Source organism: Thunnus albacares, chromosome 24 (genome assembly GCF_914725855.1).
Source record: "Thunnus albacares chromosome 24, fThuAlb1.1, whole genome shotgun sequence".
NCBI classification, from domain to species: Eukaryota; Metazoa; Chordata; class Actinopteri; order Scombriformes; family Scombridae; genus Thunnus; species Thunnus albacares.
Genome location: NC_058129.1, coordinates 9,724,445 through 9,751,764, shown reverse-complemented (window position 1 = coordinate 9,751,764; position 27,320 = coordinate 9,724,445). Strand labels below are relative to the sequence as shown.

General features: G+C 37.4%; 1 protein-coding gene across 2 annotated transcripts; it reads left to right on the top strand.

Moving 5' to 3' along the window:
• Positions 1-1,874: 1,874 nt before the first annotated feature.
• LOC122976595 (rho guanine nucleotide exchange factor 7-like) lies at positions 1,875-25,387 on the top strand. Of its 2 annotated transcripts, XM_044345162.1 has the most exons (22): positions 1,875-2,292; positions 4,620-4,703; positions 8,829-8,913; positions 9,313-9,437; positions 9,710-9,914; positions 12,069-12,160; positions 14,543-14,637; positions 14,920-15,015; positions 15,880-16,002; positions 16,143-16,281; positions 16,503-16,562; positions 17,043-17,189; positions 17,359-17,445; positions 18,005-18,083; positions 18,616-18,752; positions 18,884-19,108; positions 19,253-19,346; positions 19,735-19,824; positions 20,346-20,504; positions 21,872-21,968; positions 22,174-22,228; positions 22,649-25,387. In XM_044345162.1, the coding sequence occupies exons 1-22, from the start codon at positions 2,128-2,130 to the stop codon at positions 22,769-22,771; spliced, it is 2,562 nt and encodes an 853-aa protein (XP_044201097.1). In that variant the 5' UTR covers positions 1,875-2,127; the 3' UTR covers positions 22,772-25,387. The 2 variants fall into 2 exon arrangements, with proteins under 2 accessions (XP_044201097.1, XP_044201096.1); XM_044345161.1 differs by lacking the exon at positions 20,346-20,504 and having other exon boundaries at positions 1,877-2,292.
• Positions 25,388-27,320: the final 1,933 nt, after the last annotated feature.

The following is a 27,320-nucleotide window of genomic DNA, read 5'->3' as shown; positions in this document are numbered from 1 at the left end:
ACATTAGTGTGACGGGGTGAGACATGAAACTAATGGACACACATGAATCATACTATTTTAACCAAAATATGTATTACACTCATTGACTGTTACCTCACATGAATGTGAGAAATGGTCAGAACAGACATGAGAAAATGACAATAGTTAAGAAAGAGCATAAAGAGGAAGAGTAGAAAACAGTTAAATATATCAAAATTGTAATTTCATTATTTAATTTTATTTTACTTCATGCTAATAAGTACTTGTACTTGAATTAGTGTCTTCAGCCATTGAAAACAATAGCCCCACATGTCAATGGAAATGGAGATAAATGTGCTGGATGTATTTCATTTAAAGCCATTTGGGACTTTAATGGTCTATTTCAATCTATGACTTCATCAGATAAGATCCTGTCGTCTGTCATTAGCCTGCTGTATGGTTTAATTAGCTTGTTAGTCATCAATGGGACGGTCCTGTGATGTGTTGCTGTTACTGAGTCAAACTCATCAAAATAGCCAGGCTTAAAACGGAAGTGGACGCTTTTGCCTTCAAGATAAAAGGGCAAAAATGACCGCCTTTGAACAAAAGTGCTAATTATAATTATAATAATCATATTTCTAATATTGCAGGCCTGAGTAACAGACCATCCTCTGTTAGCATCGTGGATAATGATACCTGTGACTGAATAAAAAATTTAAAAAATGATTCTTCACAAATTTCCCTGAGAGTGTTTTATGCAAAACCTTCTTGGCCAAAGCTTTAATTAATTTTTAGTGCATTTATTGTTAATGAATGATAAAAATAACATTTAACATATAGGGTACAAGTTTTCTTTATTTTCTGATTCAGGAGACTGCTGTAATGTATGGAGGAGAAATGTTGTTAAATAAATTGATGAATACATAGATTTATATTACTAAAAATATTTTTTACGAACCTATATGGCACCATGAATAATATATGACTTATTTTACAATAGTGTTGTAAACCATAAGTTTCCTTTGTTTAGCCCTTTTATGCCTTTTGTCATTAAAGAATATATATATTTTGAACACTGTACGCTGTATATGACATTTGAGTTATTTTTCTTCAATTTCAGTTTTAATTTGCTTTATTGGCATGCCATGTACAGACATTTGTTTTGCCAAAACATATAAAATAAGCAGTGGTGGAAAGTAACCAAGTACATTTACTCAAGTACTGTACTTCAGTACAATTTTGAGGTATTTGTACTTTACTTGAGTATTTCCATTTGATGTTACTTTATATTTCCTCTCCACTACTCAAAGGGATATATTATACTTTCTGCTCCACTACATTTATTTGACAGCTTTAGTTACTTTTCAGATGAAGATTTTATATGTAAAAGATATGATCAATTTGTTATATATATGCATTATTATAGATTAGACTATTAAACGGTATACAGCGTGAAAATTAGCTCTACTTTGCAAACATAAATGGCTTACATGTAGGCTACACATCAATTAATCAGTTAACATGTATACAGTATAAACTATACGTATGATAAATAGATATAAATATGACATTCTAAATTGGGCCATTTTGCATAATGAGGAGACTACTTTGACTTTTGATCCTTTAAGTACATTTTGCTGTTAATACTTAATGTACTTTTACTTGAATGGGATTTTTTTTATGCAGGAATTTTACTTGTAATGGAGTATTCTTTACATTTCTGTATTGTACTTTTACTTAAGTAAAGGATCTGAGTACTTCTTCCACCACTGAAAATAAAAATAGTGGACGAAGAATAAGAAAACAATGGTCTTGCGAGCAGGTTTTTAGTTGTGAAATCTCTTAAAGGAAGTTGTATTCTGCAGTATCTGACTTGACACTAGTGCCTCTGCTACAGTTGTGCAAAAGTGATGCCAACATCCGCTGAGAGAGGGAGAGCAGTGTGAGACAGAGCAGTGCGGGACAATACGGAGCTGTCAAAGGAAGGAAACACCTTTATTTCTCATTTCCACATCCATAGCTATTTTTTTCTATCTGATTGTAACGTTCAGACAAGGCGGGGCTGACTCTCCTGTCTCATTTCGGACGCACCACAAGAAGGATAGCGCAGACATCCAGAGTGCTGCTGCTGCTGCTGCTGCTGTTGTTTATGACATTAGAGACCCAGGCATGAATTCGGCCGAACAGACGGTAACATGGCTCATAACACTGGGGGTCCTGGAGTCTCCCAAGAAAAGCATTTCTGATCCAGAAGCTTTCCTCCAAACGTCTTTACAGGATGGAGCCGTGCTGTGCAGACTGCTGGAGCGACTCAGACCCGGGACGCTGGACAAAGTAAGTGGATGGGGGGATGTGGAAAGGGGGGAAAAAAACAAGATCAAAAATATATTCAGTATATAAAAAATTGAAGAGAAGATAAAATTCATGAGAAATATATAAATCCAATCAGCCTGTTCATCCAACGGAGTTTAAGGATCCAGAGGTTTAGATTATAGTATTTGCAATAATAATAGAATAACAAATAATAACAAAGATGGCTATTAAAACCTCAATTTCCAAACATCATTCATTAGCAAATATTCAGACTTGTTTTTTCTACTTTGACAACGTGTTTTCTTCTAATTTCAATAAATCTAAAGTCAAAGGGTGAATTCTACATTATTGTATTATAAGTCTATGCTGATAGACGTACTATTTACTGTATAACAACAATACTTCTGTGCTAATGCTAAAAGGACTACTGTATTACAACTACTTCTATTTAATGTCTTATTCATTCTATGACTGAATGGACTGTATGTTTTGGTCCACTGGTCACCAGAACTAATTGGTAACCAGATTAATAGTGTGAATAGCCTGCTACCTTATTGAATCAGTCCATAGCTAGACCCATGGCTCATATAGGCTTTTTTGCATGCCAAAAATTTGAATTCAAAACCCCCTCCACTCAAAAATGTGTTTTTATTCTTGTTCCTACAGTTGAATGTGTGAGCTTCACTGTGCAGAAGGATGTTAGATATTAGAGGAGTGTTTTCACATTCATCTGCTGAAAGTTAAAAAATCTCTTTTTGAGTGTTGGGCCATCACACATTGTGACATCACAACTCGTTTGGAGCCAATCCTGGTCCAATATTTAACTTAAACAAGTGTGATGTGCGCACACACTGAGAATGGATTTTTCTAGATTCTACAGTTTTTAATAATGGAGAAGGAGAACATTATTTTAAGGATTTTAACAAGATAATTTAACTTTTTTTGTGGAAAAAACATGACAGACACACATTATTATTCAGAGTATTTTATAAGTTTGAACATTGTGCAGGAGAGGTTGGAAGCCAAAAATGGCTTATGAAGATACGTCCCCTATATAGATATCAATAGTCATACTTTAAAAAAGAAAAAAACAACAAGTTGTGATACATTACAATGAAACTAATGAAGTGTTATAAATCTTTGCTAATTAGAGTCCTTTTCAGATGCTTTTTGAGTAATGATAATTGTTGTTGACTGTAGTGATGGAAGTAGATTGTGCCAAAGAGATGGTCCTCTTTATTTCTCTCTCTCTCTCTCTCTCTCTCTCTCTCTCTCTCACACACACACACACACACACACACACACACACACACACACACAGGACCATGAACCTGCAAACGTCATATCCTCTTAAGGCTTATCCAGCTTCCCTTGGAGACTGTAGATCTTCTGTCAGCTAAGACTCAACACACAATGACACAATGCTGCTTTCAAAATAAGGCCATTAACATGCCAGCTGCTACAGTATGGCTCACACATCATACTTCTGATTTTACCTCTATAGTAACAGATTCACAGTTAGTCAACTGTTAGACTAAATGAAAAATATACCACCTTAAAGGGATAGTTTGTATTTTTTGAAGTGGGATTGTTTGAGGCACTTTTACATAGTCAGTGTATTACCTGCAGTAGATTTGGGTCTGCATGCTCCCAGTTTGGAGAAGCAGACAGAAGCTAATCAATGTACTGCTGTGGACGGGGCCAGCAGCAAAACATATTTTAGCCCCCTAAATAAAGCCCCACCTAAAAAAAAAAATCAATATCAGTTTAAGAGTGCGCTATATTTAGAATATTTTCACCACTTTACCTTGCCATCAGACAGCCCTGTCCTTTGGCACTACATCTTCTCATCTTCCTACACATGCCGAGCACTGTATTATGCTGTGGTTCAGCTGTTTGGTCAGAAAGTGCTGCTTTGGGGTAATACAGTATCTCCATCTACTGCAAGTAATACTCACCTCGAAAAATACAAACTATCCCTATCAGGAGACTTGGAGGTAACTGGCACAAATGAAGACACAGAGGAGGGTTTTTTTTGTAACTGCTCAATTCATTTTACTACTAACTACAAAAAATATATGAATGAAATTTTATGGAAAAAGAACAATTTGAAATTAAAATGTATTAATGCGCCGCTTAATTAAAGTTTTAATCTGAAAGTTGAACCCGGAAGTGTGACGTATTGTTCTGGCAGGCTTGATGACGTTAAGCAGCAGCAAGTGCAACAGTCAGCAACGCCCGGCGTCAGGTTGTTTTCCTGCGGGAAAATCCTAAACCTCCTGCATCGACAGTTTGCTGACACGTCGGCTGAGTGTTTGCAGCTCATTTTTGTCACTTTTTGTGTGTAGTTTTTCCAGGAACCGAGGAGCGACAGCGAGTGTCAGAGGAACATTACCGAGTTTATAAACGGCTGCGGGGCTTTCGGTGTAGAGGTGAGTGGACTTATCAATAATGTATTTATTAATGCACTTAGACGGTATGAAGCCTAGAAAACAGATGACATAATACCTAAACTTGTTTATTTATCGTTTAAAGCATTGGTTAACTTAAAGCTTATGAAGCCAACTGTTTATCAGTGACGTCTTTACACCTGTTGATACTCTTTAGCCGTTAGTCCATTCAACGGCACGAGACAGCAACAGTTGTATTCACGAGCAACCTGGAGAAGTCACATTTAAGAGTAAATGTAGCTGTGGCGGGAAATTTATTTATGACTGAGCCATTAAAATACAAACAACGTGGATGTGTTTAGTTGTTTCAGTCATTTTACTTTTTAAAGCAGTGTTTCTCAAAGTGGGGTTCGGGGACCCCTAGTAGTCTTTGAGGGGAGTCCCCAGAAAAAAGGAGAATCATTTATTATCACTATTATTCCATCCATAAGTAACATAATGACAGCATATATATATATATATATATATATATATATCTCAATTAATAGAAATAATTATGACTGTTATGTTCTCTTGTTTTAGATAACATGATAATATAGTGTGATTGTGATTGTATTGTCTCTATAAAGGAATAGTGTCAAACCTAAAGAAAACATTCTCTCTGCCCTCTGAGACATTAATGAAGGATCAATCACCCATTTATGAATGACTGACAAGATATCTATGGATGCAAAATACATTTGTGGTTCAATATTAGGTATAGAAACTAATTATAAAGGAATACTTAAGCTGGGTCAGAATATGAACAGTATGTAAGGGTTAAAACAACAGTCAGGTGTGAAAAGATCCCCTTCAAATGTGCTTTCAATCTAAGTGATGGTGTGTGTCCACATAGTCATTTTATGCAAATTAATGCAATTAAAAATGCAATTAAAAGTTGATGTGACGCTTATATGAGGCTTCAGATGATTCTCATATGGAAAATAGACACTAATATAAGCCAATGTTACTTTTATCTTTACAAAAAATGTTAGTTTTTGTGCTATCACTTTCTAACATGTATAAAGAGTTTATAAGCTGTAACTAATGGGTTTATTAATGATAAGTACACAATATGCTTTATAGATCAGCTAAATGCATAAAATGACAACATTTGGGTTGCCATATTGTGAAGATCTGCCCTATCTCTCTATTTAGCATTTAAAGCAACCCATGTAGCAACCCAACAGTTGTTCCTATTAATGGCTCATAAATTATCTATTATGCATTAATATCCATAATAAAGCCATTATTTTATCTCTGTATAAATGTTACCTTAGTGGAGAGTGGTACCATAAAGATAAGGAAGAGTCTTCTCTAGGCAACATAAGCTTGAAACTACAAATTATTGTATTTAATATGAATTTATTATACAAAGCTTTTGTTCAATCTGCACTATTTAGTTGCCTTTTCAAAAAAGATGTACGTCTGTTTTCAAAACTGCAGGCATAAATGTATTAAAGCTGCCAGAGGATCAGTTATGGTTCACTTGTAGTTATGGAAACAAGAGGCAGAGATAAGCATGGACATGCTGTTTTTTTCATTTCCCAAGAATATATTTGGTAGGTGTTGTCCCTGTATTTGAGATAAATATAGTCCACTGCCTTTCTGAGATGAGAGATACGATACAGTTTGTTTATTTGTTACAAGCTTATTTGTGATTTGCGGTCGTCTATGGGAGTCTTGTGACTAAAATGAATTTGGATGAGATATTTCGATCAGTTTTGCAGGGACATTGTTGAGGTGGCTGATGATATTGTGCATGAATATTGTTATTGATGATGGTAATGATTATAGGCTGTAGTTGTTATTATCCTTGCTTTCACTAGAGCTTTAATATCATGTTATGTTTTGAATGCTCTTGCAAAAATGTTTTGACTTGAATAACGGCAAATCACTGCAGGAAGCAATAAACACTTTGCAGAGTTGTTATCAACTTGAGGATATTGAAATCAAAGTGCAGGACTGTACAAAATGTTTGGCTGCTGCATGTTTATTTAAAAAATACCGATACTGTTATCAGACTAAAATAACACATATCAGGGTGTGTGTATGTGTGTGTGTTTGCACTACAGTGTGTCAAGCCAGGTCATATCCTGCCCGACAGCGGGTGTGAAGAGAGGACTTGTGAGTAATGTAGTATGAAATCACACCACACATACACACACACAAACACACACACACACACACACACACACACACTATTGATCTTAGCCATGGAAAAAGCCATGAAATCATAATGGAAAACAGCAGATTATGCAACACAGTTCTGGGCTGCAGGCTTTTAACAAGGTTTTGCTCCAAACTAGGAAAATTATTTGGACCTCCCGAAAAGCTCCATGATGGATGGCTCTTCAAAAAAACAAAAATCTTGAATTTATAGTATAGGAGAGAGACAGGAGAAGTGTGGGCTGATGTAATGCAACACGTCAGGCAGCCAGTGGATTTTCCAATCAGGTTGATTAGAGGCATGTCAGCCATGTAGCTAGAAGCCAAGGCCTCCATTACCAGCAGGCTGACCGACATCAGCGTAGTAATTCTCCCAGACAGTCATCGGACAAGCCGAGGCGAGCCAGGCTGTCCGTCCAATAAAGGAGGATTACAGAGTGGACGACAAGTGCCAGTAAGACTGGAGATGAGTTCTGACTCTGTGAGGGCTGCACAATTAATCAGATAACAATTGAATTTGGCTTCCGCCAATAATTAAACTTAATCGGGTGGGATGTCTTCTCTGCAGCATTAAATCAAGCGCTCCCTATTATGAGGTAAGGTGTCTGACCAATCACAGACGTTTGTTTCAAGCATGCTGTGATTACAGTTTGTGCTCCCTGCTTCCCACAGCTGCAGACGAGAGTATCTTCTCTTCATTTAAATTTGTTCCGAAAGACAAGGAAATAATCTTCATGATAAATAATCTATTATAATATCGGACTCTGATGACTGTGATTAATTTATGTGCTGAAGTAGAGACATGCATAGGATGAGATGTCCTCTGTCTTACTGGGCTTCTTGAGGTCATTGCTCACATAATGATAAATATGTCACAAAATTTTACCAATTTTATTTCAGGAATCAATGTAGTTCCATCTTAAATTTCAATATCAAATGCACTATTGCTCCATTAGTGAGCTATTACTGTAAGATTGTTATGTAAGAAGCTATTTTCCTCTCTGACATGCCACATATGGTTTCAGATTTCAGGATTGATCAAGACCATTGATACGTTGTTGTACCTTGATAGCAGCTAATGTAAAAGAACGAATCAGCACTGGTACTTTTCTACTGCAGCAAAGTCATCATGTATTTTGGTTTAGTGCCAGTTGGAGAGGTGAAAGTGTGTATTACTGTACACAGTTGGGTCCATACTGCTTTGAATACTAATCAGCCTGTGTATTTAAATCAAACTAAGTGGATGCTTGAAAGGAAGGCGACATCAAAGAACAGTGTAGTTTTGTCGTTAAATTTAAGAAATCCAATCTGTTCAGAAGTGTAGATTTACTATTTTTATCTGCTCTCGCCATTTAATGTGAAATAGTTTTTGATTAAAAATGTCCTGACTGACTGTTATGTCCCAAATAGCTCCAACTTCACGCCTTGGGAATGTAGAAGTCTGTCAATGTGTTGTATACACAAGATTAGGGGCTTCAGAGGTATTTTGATTATGTGTGTGTGCGTGCATGTGTGTGTGTGTGTGTGTGTGATGGAGAGATTACAAGGGGGAGCTCAGACTTTGAGTAATCCTGCTCCAGACTGCAGTTGGAGCAAGGATGTAAAACCCCCACTAAACTCAGGGTTTCTTCATTTTCAGGCTGAAGTACATCTACATAATGTGAAATAAGAAGAAACAAAACCATCATTTCTAAAAAAATATGATTTTTTTTGGTTTAATGCATTCAGTAAATGTTATTATTCCAAACAGAAAGCAGTGATGTAGTGGTGGGCGTCACATCCTTTTCTATTCATCAGCACATCTCTGTGGGAGATGCACGCATGGAAATGTCAGGAAGTCACGCTCTATAAATTTATTATGAGTGTGTGTAGGTGTTTCGTCTTTTCTCTCCCTCCTCAAAGCTTTATTGCTGTTCCAAAATTGATTCCATATTCTTTATTCTGTTTGCTTTCCTTTAGCCTTTTGAGGTTAATGACCTCCTGCAGGGACTGAACTTCTCCAAGGTCCTAAACTCCTTGGTTGCCCTTAACAAAGCGACTGAAGGTAACACTTTGTGTGTGTGTGTGTGTGTGTGTGTGTGTGTGTGTGTGTGTATTTGTTTATGTTTATATTTTTTGTGTCTTGTCTTTTTTTCAAAATTCATGTCTACAGTCTTTTTTGTTCTTTTCTTTTTTAGGAATTTGTCCATTTTTTGTCCACCTTACATAGTTTTTGTTCTATGTTTATAGTTTTATTCTGATTAATATTAATATTAATTAATATGTATTAGTATCATATGGACAACTAATGAAAATATTATAGTTTATTTTATACAGGATACTTTTTCTTTTAATACAGTAATGCTCTTTAGGTTTACTGTTAGTATCTTTCATCAAGAAATATCATCAAGATATTTTAATTGTTGAACTAGACTGTTGATGACAATTGAATCATTGTGTGCAGAATCAGGTGGTCCTGGAGACAGCGTGTGCGTGCCACACTCCTCAACGTTGAGGATCAAGTCATTTGATTCTCTGAACACTCAGAGTCGCTCCTCCAAACTGCTGCAGCCTCAGTACCGCAGCCTGGTGAGTTACCATGGTGACGACACCAACACATGTCACAAGTAATGACAGCACTGTAGGCAAACACAGATCAGGTTTAGATATAGACAAAGCTGATATTAGTCTGTTATGAAAACTCAGATATCATCCTCTGAGGAGCATGCTCTTGTAGAGCGCTGCTCCTCTCTGACCACAACTTGTAAATAAACGGACATTTATCTGTTTTCATATATCCTGCATGTACATTATGCACAAATTAAGTCACCTCTGTTTTCCCTGTTCTCCTTTTCCCCCAGGACATGTCGGAGGGCAGTGGGTGTGGCCATTTGTTGGTTAAGGCTCGCTTTGCCTTCCAGCAGACCAATGAGGACGAACTCTCTTTCTCTAAGGGCGACATCATCAGTGTGAGCAGGCAGGAGGAGGGGGGCTGGTGGGAGGGCTCGTTCAATGGCAAGACTGGGTGGTTTCCCAGTAACTATGTACGGGAGCTGAAAGGAAGCGGTGGGTGCAGCTCTTATTCCTTCAGCATCAGTATTTTCACTGTCATTGTTCAAAACAGTAGGGAGATAAAGCACATACCACTGGATACTGTATCATATATTAAAATAAACTCCATATCATTCTATATGAATTTCTGAAAATGTGCAAGTGTCACAGAGAAAACTCGCACACAGATACACATAAACAAACAGACTTCCTGCAGGTCTATTCTTACAGATAATAACTCACTGAACTCTTTTACTTGTAATATGATTTCTTAAGGAAGAAAACTGGCCAACACATCCTTGAAACATAGCTAATTTGCTAATTCGCCACAAGCTAATTTGTGTGCAGCTTTTGCTTGTAAGTTTAGATCAGAAATGTGAATGAAGGATTACAGATTTTAATTAACTTTATTAAAGGCTGTTTGAAGCAGCCTGTCCGCTAATCTTGCAAATGAAGGGAAATTTGAAGCATTATATTCGAAGACCTTGAGTTTATATTACCCACGAGTCTGTGGGTACTTTGAGAGAAGATGCAGAGAAGGCATTTTTAAGCCTTTGTGATGGATTTTTGTCAAGTATTAGGTTTGTTTACAATGTGAATAAAGATAAGAAAACAAGATATTATGCACAAACCACATGTTATCACCAGAAATATGAGATAATTGCTTTACTCGACGTAATAACTTGAGTAACATATTTATGGAAAGGTTGGTATCTGCAAGGTTGTTCCTCTTATTTTTTAGATCTTATTAATGATTCATATAAACTATGAGGGAAGTACTGAAAAGCTAGATTTATTTCTCAGTCTGACCTCAAACTGACCACTGTGAGTCCATGAGGGTGTTAGCTGCTGCCCCCTGTGTTTGCACGAGCCATATCCTTGTGGCTTGTTTGATTGTGTTGCTTAGTTGTGCAGCTTTCTGAGGAGAGAACGCAGGAAAGAAGGAAGGAAGCTTCCCAAGCACACAAAGACAGGAAGTTGCAGAGCTGCTGTATAGAAAGGAACTTCCTGACCTAAAGTTTAGAGATGAAAACAACAACCAGTGCACTGAGGAATGGCAGCAAATCCATATGGCCAGTGGGAGTTGTTTGATGTGTGAGATAGCGGATTTGCACTTGAGAAACCCAAACTTACAGTATGATGGTGGTGGTTGTTTGTCAGGTTAATAGTGGTGAATGGGAGGCAGCACGTGTCTGTTATCTTGGGTTACTGACGCAAATCATTGTTGTTGAGACTGAGCCTTTGTCACAACGACAGAAAGCAAAGAACAATAGCATATATAGCAGTTGCACTCCTATTTGAAGAACCAATTGCTTACCTTCCAGGACTGAAATTTGAGTTAAAATCAAAAGAAAAGCAAGGAAAAGAATGTCTCTTTACTTTATGTACTCAGTCAGATAGATCTAAAAAGTACATTAAGCTTCCCATGATGTAGAGAATGCTTATTAGTCTTCTGGCTTTACATTGTAATGTTTGCAAAGGACAATAGTGAACTGGAGGATATGACAGAATGTGTCATTATTGGCCAAACAATGCAGAAATAACAATAACCAGGACAGTGAAATGATGTGACATTGTGGAGTCTGTAAATTAAAGCATTCAATCATTGGCTGTCCTACATACAGTAGATGTAACAGCCACAACATTGTCCAGCAGTTAAAAAACGTTAGGACTTTATATGAGAGATTTTTTTTTTGTCTTTTATTGAATTCAGATGACAGTTCAGCTGCTGTAATGAGTTGTGATTTCTGCTCTGAGACACAACAGTGCACCACAGTACAGTGGAAATTGTATTAATGTATTTTTTTTTTTAATCTTTATTGTATTCTGTTTTCATTCAATTTTAAATCTAGTATCGTTTTTATATTTCTGTCTGACAGTGAAAAAACCTTCACAAAGATGTGTTTTTCCTTTTAAAAAACACAATGTAGCTAATTATGCTATCCTTTTTATAAAGTCTGAGGTTTATAGGTTGCTCACTTACCTTCGCCTCTTCTGCTCAAGCTGACTTCCCAGTACTTTTTTTTATTCCAAACCAAATCAAAACATCACTCTGAACGACAAACCAGAAGACATTCAGTATAACTTGATGTAACATCTTACATGTTGATCTTGTGTCCATCTGTTCATGGTCTTTGAATTGTTCTCTCCCTCTTTCTTGCTTTGCAGACAAGTCATCAGACAAGCCAAAGTCTGGGACACTGAGAAGTCCCCCTAAAGGTTTTGACACCACTATCATCAGTAAAACCTACTACAACGTGGTGAGCATCACACTCTTAAAATACTGTGTGTGTGTGTGTGTGTGTGTGTGTGTGTGTGTGCGTGTGTGTGTACTGTGCTTATTATTTTATGATGACCAAAAATGATCCAAAACAAGTGAGGAAAGAAGAAGAAAATCTACAGGTTCTCACTTTAATTTTACTCTTATAATTAGGATTCAATATATGAAATAAATTTAGGTCAGCATACACATAGGAGCAGCTCAGTGCAGCTCATCTCTATTTTTACGCAGCTGGTCTATTTTTTTTTTTTTTTCTACATACCTCATTCTAAATGAGGTATACCTCATTGTACAAGAGACAATATGATGCAGCAGTGGAACCTTGCGGGGTTTACATTAAAATAAATCAATCAAATCAATGTGTATCCATGATCATGCAGTTAAAACAATCTAGTTAATTAATGCAGTACCAGTTAATAGACCCTACACTTCCAAATCCTGCATAACCAACTGCATTATCACTCGGCAAAATTCAATATGCACGCGGTGATGGAGACAGAGTTGGTGTAGCAGGTAGAAAACCGCTCCGCCCCGCCTACGTGATGCTTTGCGTCCGTGCCTGGTTTATTTCAGCTGTTAAAAATGCAGAGGGCAAATTCACAGGTAACAGTGTGAACTTTGAAGTTGAATATCTCCATTTTACTGTAGACACTTTCAATGTCTCCTGGCACAGTTTTAGGGATTAGACTGATGGAGTGAACCGAGTTAATGGATGACTGTCACATGTGTGTCTGCTTTTCTAGACTGTTAAAATCAATTATTTTTCATCCACACATCCAATTAATGACCGGGGAACACTAGATTGCTATGTCTGTGTGTGTGTGTGTGTGTGTGTGTGTGAGCATGTTATAATTTGTGGATCATGCATGGCTCCCCGTCTGTGTGTGTGTGTGAGAGTGCAGCAGATGTAATGTAGGTTATTTCTTCCATTCCAGTGGTTTCTGGGGCAGCCTTGCCCCAGGGTTGCTGCTGTTGGTGTGTGTGTGTGTGTGTGCTTTAATAATGCAACAAGCTGCCACAATCTCCCTAGGCAGTCCATCTTTGGTTGGGGTACCTGAGTCTCTCTCACATACAGACAGACCCCGCCTGAAGTCAGAGCTGTTCCCAGACAGAAATGTCAAAGAAAAAGTTATAAATAAAAGCGTTTTTGCCTTCCCTCAATGGATTTTACCCAAAAAGCTTCACAACAGCAGCACGTATAAAAATAAGATGCATGCTTTAGGCTTTTGGGCTTTTTTATTTGTGAGTGTGTGTGTGTGGTCTGTGTATGCTTTTGTTTCAGGTCTGAAAATACTCATGTTTTCACAATATTCTTGTTGCTCATGCCTGCACTCACATCCACTCTGTGTCCTCTTAGAGATACACATTTTAAATCAAAAATAAATATGTACAAATGAATTATAGATAAGTGTTTGGAGTTGTTCAGCTTTTACTTACATATTATATTCATTATCAGAAACCGCATTATCAGAGCTTTCTGATATTGTTGAGAGCCAATTAGCCAATTAGCCTGTCTAATCAACTCATGGAAAGCTACTTGAGCCAGTGTTACAGCCCCAACAGGATCTGATCACTGTCTCCATTAGCTTATTACAAAATACACCACCCAGTGACAAATCAACAGTTTATGGAGTCACTTCAACTCACCAGATGTTGTGTTTGGGTCTTATCTGACATAGGTTGTCATAGATTGTTGTGACGTTAGTGGCTGACAATGAGGTTGCTTTTGTCAAGCTGATAACCAAGTTCATGACATTTCACATTTTTAACACATTTTATGGAAATCTCCAGTAGAAGAGTCTGTTAACCCATTTTAATTTATAAGTAGGACTTGTTACTCTAAGATTAATATATTCCTCTGTAATGATAAAATTACGAATAACAGTCCAAATCCAAATATATTCAGTTTACAGTGATATAAAACAATTTTCATTTTATTTTCATTTTTGGCATTTTTGCTTTAAAAGTAAAGACAGTAAAACAGTAAAGCGATCATCAAAAGAGGTTAATTTTCCATCACTCATCATCGATTAATCAACTAATTTCAGCTTTACTTCTTACCGTCAAAACTCTTAAATACCAGCTATTTTCTATGAAATTAAAGGGAAATATGAGACCTGTAAAATAAATTTTGTTGTTATGGGAAGATAGATTTTTATGGATAAAAATACACAGTAAAACTGCTTTTATATCCTTTTCCATTACTCATGCATTACATCATCCGCTATAAATAATATAGAACTGTGTGTGTGTGTGGGTGTGTGTGTGGGTGTGTGTGTGTGTGTGTGTGTGTGTGTGTGCGTGTGTGCATACGTGCATGTGCGTGTGTGTGTATGTGTGTGTGTGTGTGTGTCTCTGACAGGTCCTACAGAACATCCTGGAAGCAGAGAGTGAATATTCGAGGGAGCTACAGAGTCTCCTGGGATCATACCTGCGCTCACTCCACCCGACAGACAGGTGGAGTTATTTTTACACCATTTGTTTTATTCAACAGAATAGGATTTCAGAGGTACACACACCAGCATATCTATTGTAATACCAATAGAAGCTGTCCAACTTGCACAGAATGTCAGACACAAATATACAGTCTCAGATGCATACTGGATATTATATACTAGTACATATACACATAATAGCAAATTCATTGTACACAAATGACTGTCCCATATATATTACAGCTTGGCAAATATATTGATTTATTTGTACTATTCTTTCTGCTGCTCTCCGCTGTCAATGCAGACTCAGCAGTGTTGACATCAGTCACATTCAGGGAAATCTGGAGGAGATCTCAACCTTCCAGCAGATGTTGGTTCAGTCCTTGGAGGAGCATACAAAGTCAGTACACCCCTCTTTTTTGTCTGTTACAAATTCACTTACAGTACCTGCTTAAAACAGGACGTTTTTGAAATGTGTTATAAATTTGCATGCTGAAAGTCAGTCTGACAGTCTTAACATTTTTTTCATAAGATATATTAAACATTAGAAGCTCTCTTAGAAGCTTTTCACTGTGATATAGTAACAACAGGTTTCCTACTACATGTGTAACTCATAGATAAATATTGTATAGAGCATAGTCAATAGTATATGTATACAGTTTCACTCCAGTACTCCAGCAATTATTTTGTCCTTTTATCTGACACATTAATTGTCTCAGGACACTTACAATTCTTACAAATACAAATTGGCTTTCCGTTCACTTATCTGAAAGAGTCCCAAACTTGACCCTCTTAAACCCACACAATAATGCTAACATCCTGTTTACCTAACAATACTTTGAGTGTGAATGTAGTCAGTTATTATAGCAACAGAGACATCTAGTGGTAGAGTGAAGTAACACAGTCAGTGCAGTGCAGTCCATCAAAGGGCAGCAGAGATCAGGCAACAAAGTTTTTAAGATAATTTGTAAAGAAAATTTAAAAGATGGTCAACAAACAGAGAAAATATACACAAATATTATTTAGTATTTATAATAAATTATTTGATTTTAGTCACCAAATTATCAATGTAGTAGAAGAAGAACCAAGATAATCTTAAATGCAGCCTTTCTGTGATTTTTTTTTTTTTGCTTTTTCATTCTATACATTTTGAATCCTGGAGGACTAAATTAATCCTCACACTTATCATGTATTCAAATCTTTATATGTGTAATAAAATATGCCAGCTGCAATCGAGCGTAACATGTCACTTGTGTGTGTGCAGACTTCCAGAGAGCCAGCAGAGGATAGGGGGGTTCTTCCTGAGTCTGATGCCCCAGATGAAGATCCTCTACGTGGCCTACTGCTCCACCCATCCAGCTGCTGTCAATGTACTCACCCAACACAGGTACAGTCACAGAAATAGTGTGTGTGCAGGTTGTGTAAACCACTAAAACAAAACTCTCTGCCCAAAAGAGAAAATAAAAACATATGTGTCTGAATATACAGCATTTTGTGTGCTTGTCTGTGTGTGTGTGTGCATCATAGTGAGGAGCTAGGGGAGTATATGGAGTCAAAGGGGGCGTCCAGTCCGGGGATCCTGACTCTGACCACCAGTCTGAGTAAACCCTTCACCAGATTGGAGAGATACCCAACCCTGCTCAAAGAACTGGACAGACACATGGAGGTTAGCCAGAATCTCTCTGTCTGTCTGTGCCTCCTTTGGTTTACTCCAGTACTGCATATTAAAACTGATGACTGATGTTATCCAGGAAAACCACAGATAAAAATTAATTGACAGAGACTTACCAATCAACTGATGAGTGTTACGTTTCTTCTGAACAAGCATGATGGCGTGAGGGGTAGGACTCATTTTCATGTTTTATTGTTATATTGTTTTCATTTCAGGACCAACACCCTGACAGAGCTGACCTCCACGCCTCTATGACCTCTTTTAAAACCCTTGCAGTAAGACACACACACACACACACACACACACACACACACACACACACACACACACACACACACAGATGAGGTTTTAAATATGCTTTTAAAATATTTTTTTTGTTTCACAGTCACTACCACCTACTGTACCACATTTAGCTCTTATAAAACATCAGAATTTATTCTTTAAAAGCCAAAACAAGAACTTTTGCTGGTAACTACCAATGTGAAGGGAACTCTTTAGAAACGAGGGTAACTGTATTGAAACAAAAGAAAACTGTTCCCGAATAGTGTGGAAAGACATTTGTATGTCATAGAGCAAGGCACGACTTCCTTTATTATTTCAATGAAGCATTATTGACAGTAGCTTATAGTAATATGTTCAAATTCACCTGCGTCCGGACCTTTATGTGTAATCACACCAGCTAACAGGCAACAGAAATATCACATTGACTTTCTGTGCATTTATGTCTCTTTGATTGTTTCTGTTTGTGTTTCCAGGCTCAGTGCCAGGAGGTGAGGAAGAAGAAGGACCTGGAGTTACAGATTTTAACAGAGCCAATCAGAAACTGGGAGGGGGATGACATCAAAACCCTCGGCCCTGTTCTCCACATGTCCCAGGCCACAGTCCACACTCAGAACTGTCAGGTATTGATCACAGCAACTTCAATTACACACTGAGACCATCTTTCTCAAATCCATACTGTCTATGAGATAAAAGACACACTTATCAGAGGGCGTGTTTGTTTATACACAAGACTGTTGAGTTCGAGTGACCATAGAAGAGTACGTAAGAGATACTTTTTTTGTCTTTTAGGAGTTAAATGAACGCTACCTCGTGCTCTTCCCTCACACTCTAGTCGTGCTTTCTGCCAGCCTGAGGATGAGCGGATTCATCTACCAGGTACGTTTTTCATGAGGTGAAACTTAGATCAAGTCAGAAGGTCTTCAAAAACTGCCTATTTTGTGATTGATGTTCAATTCCAGCATCTTTTTTGGAGAACCTTAACTGTGCTGTAAATCAAAATACAGATTAAATTACCCAACAAACATGCAGAAGATGCAAAACTGCTTTTTCAGCCCTAAAAAAAAGTCAGTAAAGCATTTGTAAATTTCTCGCTGCTGCCATTAAAGATTATTGCCGTGAGCACACAGTAATATTTGAAGGATGACCCAGATATGCATATCAATATGTTTATCTCTCTTGTCTCATCTGGATTTTAGCAGCTAGACAGTCCGAGGACAATGTTAGACAGATTTTAGTCAGCAAATCAAACTAAAACTGTTAAAGTTCAAAGAAATGTCCTGGTGGAAATGACACCATTGTATGTTCACTTTAGTTACATACAGTACAAATCATGTTTACACTGTAGATATGGAAAAGTTTTATGTGTGTGCATTATTAGCTCTGCTCTTTAGTCCAGTAATTAACGCTGTGTGTTTGTGTGTTTGTGTCTCTGTAGGGGAAGATGCCTCTGTCAGGAATGCTCATCTCCAGAATAGAAGACGGAGAAAACCTGAGGAATGCTTTTGAAATATCCGGTCAGCCCTCGCTCTCATTTAGCTTGTAGACCCCTCTCGTTTCCTACTGAGCTCATTTATAGAATCCCGCTGTGAAAGACAAGATCACATCACTATGATTTTAGTATCTTCACACTGAACGCCTACAAGGTTCCTAGCTGAACTGGTTTTCAGGCAGAGTCCAATTGGCCTAAATTTATACTTCTTTATAATTTAATCTGTAGCTGTTAAAAGTGCAACATAATAGTCAAGTAAGAAACCCCACCTGAAAACATCTCAATGAGGTAAAAACATTACATCATTGCCATCAATCACGAGCTAGACCACAAGCTAGAAGTTCATGTCTTTTCTCTGCATATTGTGCAAAGGCATTACAGGAAATGTAGGAAATCACTAGCTTACTATGAGAAATAGTCTTTGGACAAACAAAGTCTTGCCAAACTTGCCCATTTTTGTCTTTTGATCACATGTGACAGCTGTGTGTTTGTCTGTGTGGCCTGTGCCTGCTTTCGTGTACATTTATACATTTGTTTGTGTGCGTGTTGTTGTGCAGGCGGCCAGTGTGAGCGGATGCAGGTGGCGTGCAACAGTCAGCAGGATCTACAAGACTGGCTGGACCTTCTCACCAAACACACACACACTTCAGGCACGCACAGACACTCGCACAGGACTCAGTCTGTCTGTCACACAGTAAGTCTTCTTTTTTTCTAAAGAAGTCAGTTGACCAGTTAGTCAGTTGATCGTCATCCACCTTACTACGCCCTTATCTCTCCCTTTTCACTCCTCTTTTCTTTCTTTAATCACTCCTCTCTTCCTCCCAGTTGCCCTCCCACCCCGTCACTCCTTCCAGACACTCAGAGTCTCGTGCAGGGAGCAGTGGAAATGCCTACCACACCCTTCCCCATCCTTCATCATTTGGGACAACCCTCAGCAGCAGCCCCATGTGGGGGCCCCTGGAGCCACCAAGTACCCCCAAACCCTGGAGCCTGAGCTGCCTTCGCCCAGCGCCTCCACTACGGCCCTCTGCTGCTCTCAGCAACAAAGACGTACTGTTCACCTGCATACTAAAAACTGAATCAAACTTATATTTTATGGTTTACTGTATGTTGTGCTGAAATCTTATCTGTGTTCTGAGTTCTATGAAATTGGAATTAAAATTACTTTACACATTTATGTGTCTTTGTTTGTAGGATATGAGTAAGAGTCCTAAGAACATGAAGAAGCTGCTCCCTAAGAGGAAGCCGGAGAGGAAACCCTCAGAAGAAGACTTCACCGTCAGAAAGAGTAAGTAGGCAACTCAAAAACTGAAATACACTATTTTATTTTTCATTTCATAATAAACTTAAATGAAACTGGTAAAGTTTGCAAAAATTCATATCACAGACTGAAGACAGCTACTGGTCCATTCTAGTCACATTTTCAACAAATCTAACAATTAAAATACCTCAAATATTCACTAGCAGGCTAAATACCAAATTGCATAGGTCTACAGTAGAAATCCAGGCTTTAAAAGATAATATATGTACTTTACTTCCACAAAAATCCAACACTGTACAAATCTAATATGACTGCCAAGGGGTGTGTAAGTCCTCATTTGGCTGCATTTACGGAGACTTGAACGCTTTCTTTTCTCCATCTTTTTATACCATCTCACCTGTCTCTTGTCTCTCAGGTACAGCAGCTCTAGAGGAGGACGCTCAGATACTGAAAGTGATCGAGGCCTACTGTACCAGCGCCAAGACACGGCAGACTCTCAACTCCAGTGAGTGCACACACACACACACACACACACACACATCAGTACATTTATACTGTATATAAAAGCATCATAAACACGTCGTCATGAACACACATGCTCACACACTGCTATCTGTCTTGTTGCTAACCACTGTTTCTTATTCAGCTCTAACAATGTTTTTCTCTCTTCTCTCTTTTTATGTCATCCCTTCATTCCTGTTTCTCTTCTTTTTTCTTCTTTTTTTTATCCAACGTGTCTCTTCACATCTTTACATCTTTCACTGATTTCCTGTGTGGCTTGACATGCATCTCTTTATTTTTTTCTCAAATTCAATATGGTTTATCCCACCCAACCATTTTTTCCTTCTGTGTTTGGTATTTGGTTTGAATCTCAAAATTATTTTTATTTTAATTTTTCGGTCCACATTTTAATATGGTTTGTCCCACACCCCAACTTCCGTTCAATATGTATTGAACTCCTCCCATCACGCCATTGAATTTGATTTGTTCCAACCCCCATTTATTGCTGGTTACTTTATGGTACAGCCTGGCAAGGGACTGACCTCATGCACAACCATGTGCTCGCTGACACCAGCCTCACCGTCGCTGGTTTCCCTGGAAACCTGCCATGTTCTGACCAATCAGAAGACTCGGATTATGACAGTCTGTGGACCGCCCATAGTTACAGGACTGCCTCATTTTCTCGTAAGATATTGGTGTCACAAACCACAGACATACTGGTAAACCAGCTAGCTCACAAGTAGGGATAGATGTATACTCTATATCCATATTTTGGTCCGCATCTTTCACCTACTGTGTGTATATGTGTGTGTTATGTGCATACATAGTGTTTGTGTTTGTGTCTCAGCCAGTGCAGATTCACTCTTCAGTAAGCATTTGCCCCATAGAGCAGTATATTTAATGGCTGTGTGTTCGACTGCATGCAAACAAAACAAGCAGGTGGACAAAGATAACAGGATAGTCTGATTACCAGTTATTTAACATACAGAGTGATGAGCAAGTGAACCATAAAATAGCACCAACACTAACAAAACATGCAGCGACATGTACTTATACATAAAATCCTCTTTGTGTATTATCACATATCAGCTTTCAGTTTTTCTGCTGGTTCTCTCCTTAAAGTTCGCAACTAATGATTATCAACATTATCTACAGATTAATTTCTTGATTAATTGATTAATTATTTGGTCTATAAAATATCAGCTGATTATGAAAAACGCCCATCACAAGATCCCAGAGCTTATGGTGACTTTTTATTTTTTTGTCCAAACAAAAGTCAAAAGCCAAAAGTATTCAATTTACTATCATAGAAGAATAAAAACAACAGAAAATATTAACATTTGAGAAACTGGAATCAGTGAATTTTTGCTTAAAAAATCACTTAAACAATGAATCGAAACTGTTGCAGATTCATATTCTGACGATCTAATTAATCATCAACTAATCATTGCAGCTCTACATTTAGCATAATACTTCCCCCATCAAAAATGAAGGCGTTTACCACCATCATCCTGAAACAGTGGTGGCACCGTTTTGATGAATGCAGGATAAATACTGAACAATTCAAAGGCACCGTATGTACAGCTGAAACAACAATTCTCAAGGAGGTAAATTATTGCAGGGCACCAAATTCTCTGCTCATACGTCACTAAAGCAACTTATCTGCTTAGTCATGTTATCATGACATGCACACACACACACAAACTGCACCACAGTTCGACTAGAACTGATCTCAGACCTCCTTGTTCTGGTACAGCTTCTTGGTCTGCACTTGGCTTCAGAAAAAGTGTTCATACTGACCATTTTTTTTGACTAAAGTTCTACTTTGTCTCTGAGCAGCATTGTTCAGTATCATCCGGTGTTGGCTTGCTTGTAGTTTGTCAGGCACCCCATTAGTGTCTAAGCCCCTCTGTAACGTCATTCCTCTTTGACTCCTGTGTTCATCAAATGAAATGATTGTATGATTGTGTGCTTGTGTATGTGTTTGTGTATTTGTCGTGTGGTGTGTGACGGAGGGTTAATAACTTACACTGTTTTCATTATTCGATCAGGCTCCAGCAGGAAGGATGTTCATATGTTGTTCCCAGAGGAGGAGAAGATTATCGTGGAGGAGACCAGGAGCAATGGACAAACTGTAATGGAGGAGAGGTGAGAGACGAGAAATGAAGGTGTGTTTCAGTGTGTGGTGTATACTTAATGTGTGTAAACGCTGATAATTTAGGCCGTGATAGTGATCCCTGGGGGGACAAAGAACAAAAAATAAAATAATACAGCACTCAGTGGTACAACTCTGTCAATATCGTGCTGCAGTATGTGTGTGTTAAAGTAAAGCAGAGCTGTTCTGATCCTGCAGGAGTCTGGTGGACACGGTGTACAGTCTGAAAGATGAGGTCCAGGAACTCAAACAGGTGAGTCTGCAATTTATTCCTAACCTGAGTTTGCTGTTCAAATGTCCGACGTTACAGGGTTCAAACTGAGGTCCAAGAGCACATAGAGGTGTTGATAGGGATGATATTATTGGTTTCAATGCATCTCTAACCATCTCAGCATTATAAATTAAGTAAGGGATAATGTACAGTGAGTGGGTCGTTATTGATGATGACAATTCTTGCTGCTATAAGTGCAATAAAATCCAGCTGTAAAGGACACAGTATGAGCAATTTAGCAAACACCTTTTAAACAAGTAAAACATACATTTGCAGAAATGTTACATCACTAATTGATACTGTATGCCCACAGTCAACTTGTGGTTCTATCTTCATCACCAGCCTGTATGTTTACAAATATATACTCAGTTTTTGTACTTCTCACTCCCTCTCCTCCTCCAGGACAACAAGAGGATGAAGAGGACGCTAGAGGAGGAGCAGCGAGCAAGGAAAGAGCTGGAGAGGATCATTAGGAGAGTTCTGAAGAACATGAACGATCCAACCTGGGATGAGACTAACCTCTGAGATCAATACACATCTGATCATCATGGACAAGACCAATTTCTGACTTTTAAATGACCAAATGACTAATGAACCGTTGTTCCACCTATGTGGGATCTGATGGCCAATAATGATATTTATGGACAGAAGCTGCCAATATTTCATGCCCTTATTCAACATCTCTTCACCATTTCCACTTGCTTTGACCTTCTCAGTGACCTGTGTACCAAAGTGTGGACCAAGAGAAGCTGCCTGCCAGCCATCAGCAAAACCATCCCAACTGACCGTAAAGCTGTGAAACCAAATGAGCTGGTAGGCATGACGACATCACTTCCTGTTTGTCTCCATTTCTTTTTCAATCTTCAGAACACTGAAAGAAGAATCACTTCTATTGTTTACTTGTAACGTCATCTTTCAATCCTCATCGTGATTATGAGCATAAAGTGTAATATTTCAGTATTATTTTACTGACCTGGTGCATGAATAAGAACGCTACGTGTGTTTATACATTTCAGAAAGATATCAGAGCGCTATGTGAATGAAATTGAAATATACATTTTTTCACACTTCTCACAGTCAATAGCAGCAATTTTGTCTCAATTTGAAATGTGATACTTTATGTTAAATCCGCATCTTTTAAAATATATTTTCGGATACATGCTTACATGCAGAATCTATTGGTATAAATACAAAATGTAATAACAGGGCATTGTGTTTCTAGTTCAGTGAGCATGCTCAGTCGCTACATCTTAAACTAAACCTAAATTTACCAGCACTTACTGTGAGCGACCTTGTGTGTTTTTCAGGTTGAAACAGAAGTTCTCATTTTGGTTTGAACATTATAACAGCTACGATTAAACAGACTGCTATATTACTTTATGGATTCACATGCCAAAGCAAGACTTCATATGATATGTAGAAGGCAGCAAAGATTTTTTGTTCTTTAATTATTTTGAATAATATATATATATTTTTATTTTTAAACCCCGATGGATGAACTACAAGTGAGTTGTTACAGAGAACTGGACTAAATTTGAACATCCTTGTTGATTAATTTCTTGATTATACTGTGGCAGTTACCCCACTTCTGCATACAAATGATTGTGTGGAGACTAAAGCTAAAGATAAATTGACTTTCGGCAATGATCTGATCTAATTAAAAGTGTAGATGATTTAAATGTGGAGTAAATGGAAAATCTTGTTAGTGTCAAAGGAAGATGGAGAGAGATTTTCTCAGGAATTAGTCTCGACTTTCAGATTTCATATTCTTGCGGATTGACCCTCAAAGCAATATTTAAAGATGCAGGAAACATGATTTAGAGTTGCACTATTTTCAAATATAGTTATGCATGTGACATACTTCCCAAAGCATTTGAAGTCAGAGAAAATATAAAATAAAAGGTAATATGTCCAGATGCCAGGATAGAGAGAGATTAAAGAGAGAACCCTACTACTAGAAAACCACAGAAATAATGCAGATGACCTCAAAGCCTCAAACCACAACAAATCCACATGGCTTAAGTTGCTAATATGCAAACATGGCACACAACATAACACTAACAGAGGAATCTTCCTCCCATAAACTGTATGTTTAATCCAGATGAACCATTAAATGACCTGAACTGAACTTCTTTACCGGCAATTTGTTGGATGAAGATATAGTTAATTTAAGTAATGAAACAACACAATTAACAATTTTGAGTTTCTTGTAGCTTTAAGTTAAACGGGAAAACTTTAACAATCAAATATACAAGAAAACATGTCAGAAGTAATGTAGGGTCATGTCTTGTAGCAGTTTCTAATATGCATACTGTATTATAAAAGTAATAAAAACTCTTAATGTAACATCCTGCTGTCAGTTACAACTTAAAATACATGATCAGAAAAATATGTCATTAAATAAAATCTGCAAATAGCATTTTTAGTTTCTAATACGTTTTTAAAACAATATGTACAAGGCCAGTTTGGTTTTACTGAACTGATACTGAGGTGTTGCGTTATATAGGAAGAGAGCACTGTGTCACTGAAATGGTATAAAGATACAATCGTAGTGCATTTTTAGTTCCTCTTACTGTAACTTTCAGGAGCTAAACAAAATATTCACAGTTCGCCAGCTCGATGCTCTTTTCTTTTTCAAGACCAAAGTCCAAGCAATACAACACATGATTTTTATGATGTCAATATGCAACTTACTGCAGAATGATTTCTTATTTTTATATTTGTGATTGTGTTTTTATTCTTAACAACTGCTTTTGATTTATAACACTTGTTATTTTCTATACTTGACCTGGTTGATCACACTACAGATGATTTGTACAGAAATGCAGCGTATTTCTCATGAACGTCAGGAGGCGTGCCTTGGGGAGAAGAAATATTCTTTTGCTAAAGCTATTAAGCCTAATGACTTTACCTGCAAATTAAATGTCACTGAAATTAGAAACCACACAATTGTAAGCTATAGAATGAAGTATGACTCTAACTTATGTATTTAACTGAAAGTGACTGATGTACAGTAAATATTTTGTGTGTTTCAATGTTACGGTGATGAAGGTGATAACAGTAGTTACAACGACAAGAATCATCCCCCCCTCTTATTTATTTCACCCATTTGTCTGTCTGTGAATAAAATGTTGAATCTCATGAATCTCATGATCTATATTTCTCTTCAGATAAAAATATACAAACATTCAAACCATACTTATACCAAAAAAACACTAAAATTCAAGACATATATTTTGTTTGTAAATAATGTTTCTATATATTATAAAAAGGGTAAATACAAGTAGCAGTTGCACAAACCAAACATTGAACCTTTATTGGTTAAGATAAGATGTACTTTATTGTCCCTGACGGGAATTGGTCTCGGGCTCAAGTTTTGCATACAGCTGCATATAGAAAAATATAAGGTTCACATAATATAGGCACATAATCTCAATATGCACATGACATTGAACATGATAAAACACAATGATCTGTGGTAAGTAAAGTGGCACAGCATATTTAAAAGATTTAAAACTATAAAAAAGTGAAAACCAGATGTGCAAAGGAGGCTGGTTACATGGTGTGTTCATGAACATTCATTGAACATTTTATATTTAAGCAGGTTGAAGAGGATTATTATTTAACGCAGCTTGTCATTTTTCACCACAATTTAATGAGGCTGCATTGAAAACATTTTTGTTTCCACTTTATAATTTGACCAACAGCTAATCCAGAGGTCACATCCTCTGACATTCAAAGGGCCACACTATTTTCCACCACTGCTGGGTCCAGGTATGTGTATGGGATGTCCAGACTCTTGTTTCTGGCTTTGATATCTTCACTTAAACGTTTCAGGTCTTCTTGAAAATCACAAATCCACTTGCGGGGAATCTCCCCAGTGAAATGCTCCTCTGGGTAATGGCCAAGAGGGACCTGCAGATCAACAATATGTTTAAAATCATTTATTCAGCCTCATTTAAAGGTTATAGAGGGTGGAAATTGGCTCTAATGACAAAGCATTGAAAGTACAGTAAACACATAAATATGATTTATGTACATTTTCAGTTGTGAACACTTACAAAGTCAGTGTAATGCCTGCTGAGGAGCCTGATTAATGATTATTAATAATAATTAAATTGAAAGGTAACAGTAAATCATGCTGGTTAGTTTATGATAGAGTTATTGTATTATTAGTTTAGTCATGTTACATGTCAAACTAGGACATTAAATGTAGCAGGTTTTTATGTTATTTGTACAGACCCCCACTGGGTTCAACTGGGATAAAAAAGATCCACGTGTAAATCTGTATTCTCGTTTCAGAAATCAGTGTGTGCGGTTTATGAACTGTAATCTGTGCCCTCGAATCACGGATGTCTTTATACAGGTCAAACTATCCCAGTGAACTATGTATATAGCACAAATACTATTGGTAATGTACTAAGTTACTTTAAGTGAATAGTTGGTTATGTACAGTACATGTAGATATGTACACAAATTTGTCCAGTATGTACAGTCACTGACAGTTTTGTTTATTGCACGATATATAAACTGAATGTGATTTGTATATACTGTATAATTAATCGATTTAATTCAAGCTGCAATGAATAGTTGATCAACAGAAAATGAATCACCAACTATTTTGGTAATTAAGAACAAATGCAAAAATTCTACAGTTCTAGCTTCTTAAATGTGAACATTTTCTGGTTTCTTTAGTCCTCTATGATTATTACTTTATTATGTTATGGACTATTGGTCGGGACAAAACAAGACATTTTAGGTTGCATCTGGAGCTTTGGGAAACTGAGAGACTTTTTCACAATTTCCTGACATTGTATAGACCAAATAACTGATTATTAGATTATTTGCCCTAGACGTAGGCTAATCGATTAATTCTCAACTGGTAATATCCCATTTAAGATAAAGGAGGTTTTAAACCACTCTTTCCAGCATTACGCACACTTGACAAAATGTAGTGGCTCTAGTTTGTGTCTGTCTGTCAGCTGACTGAATAAAAGGAGGCCTGACACAGATGAAGAGTACTCACCCTCCCACACACTGGTCAGTCCCAGCACCTTATGAGCACTGGTCTGAA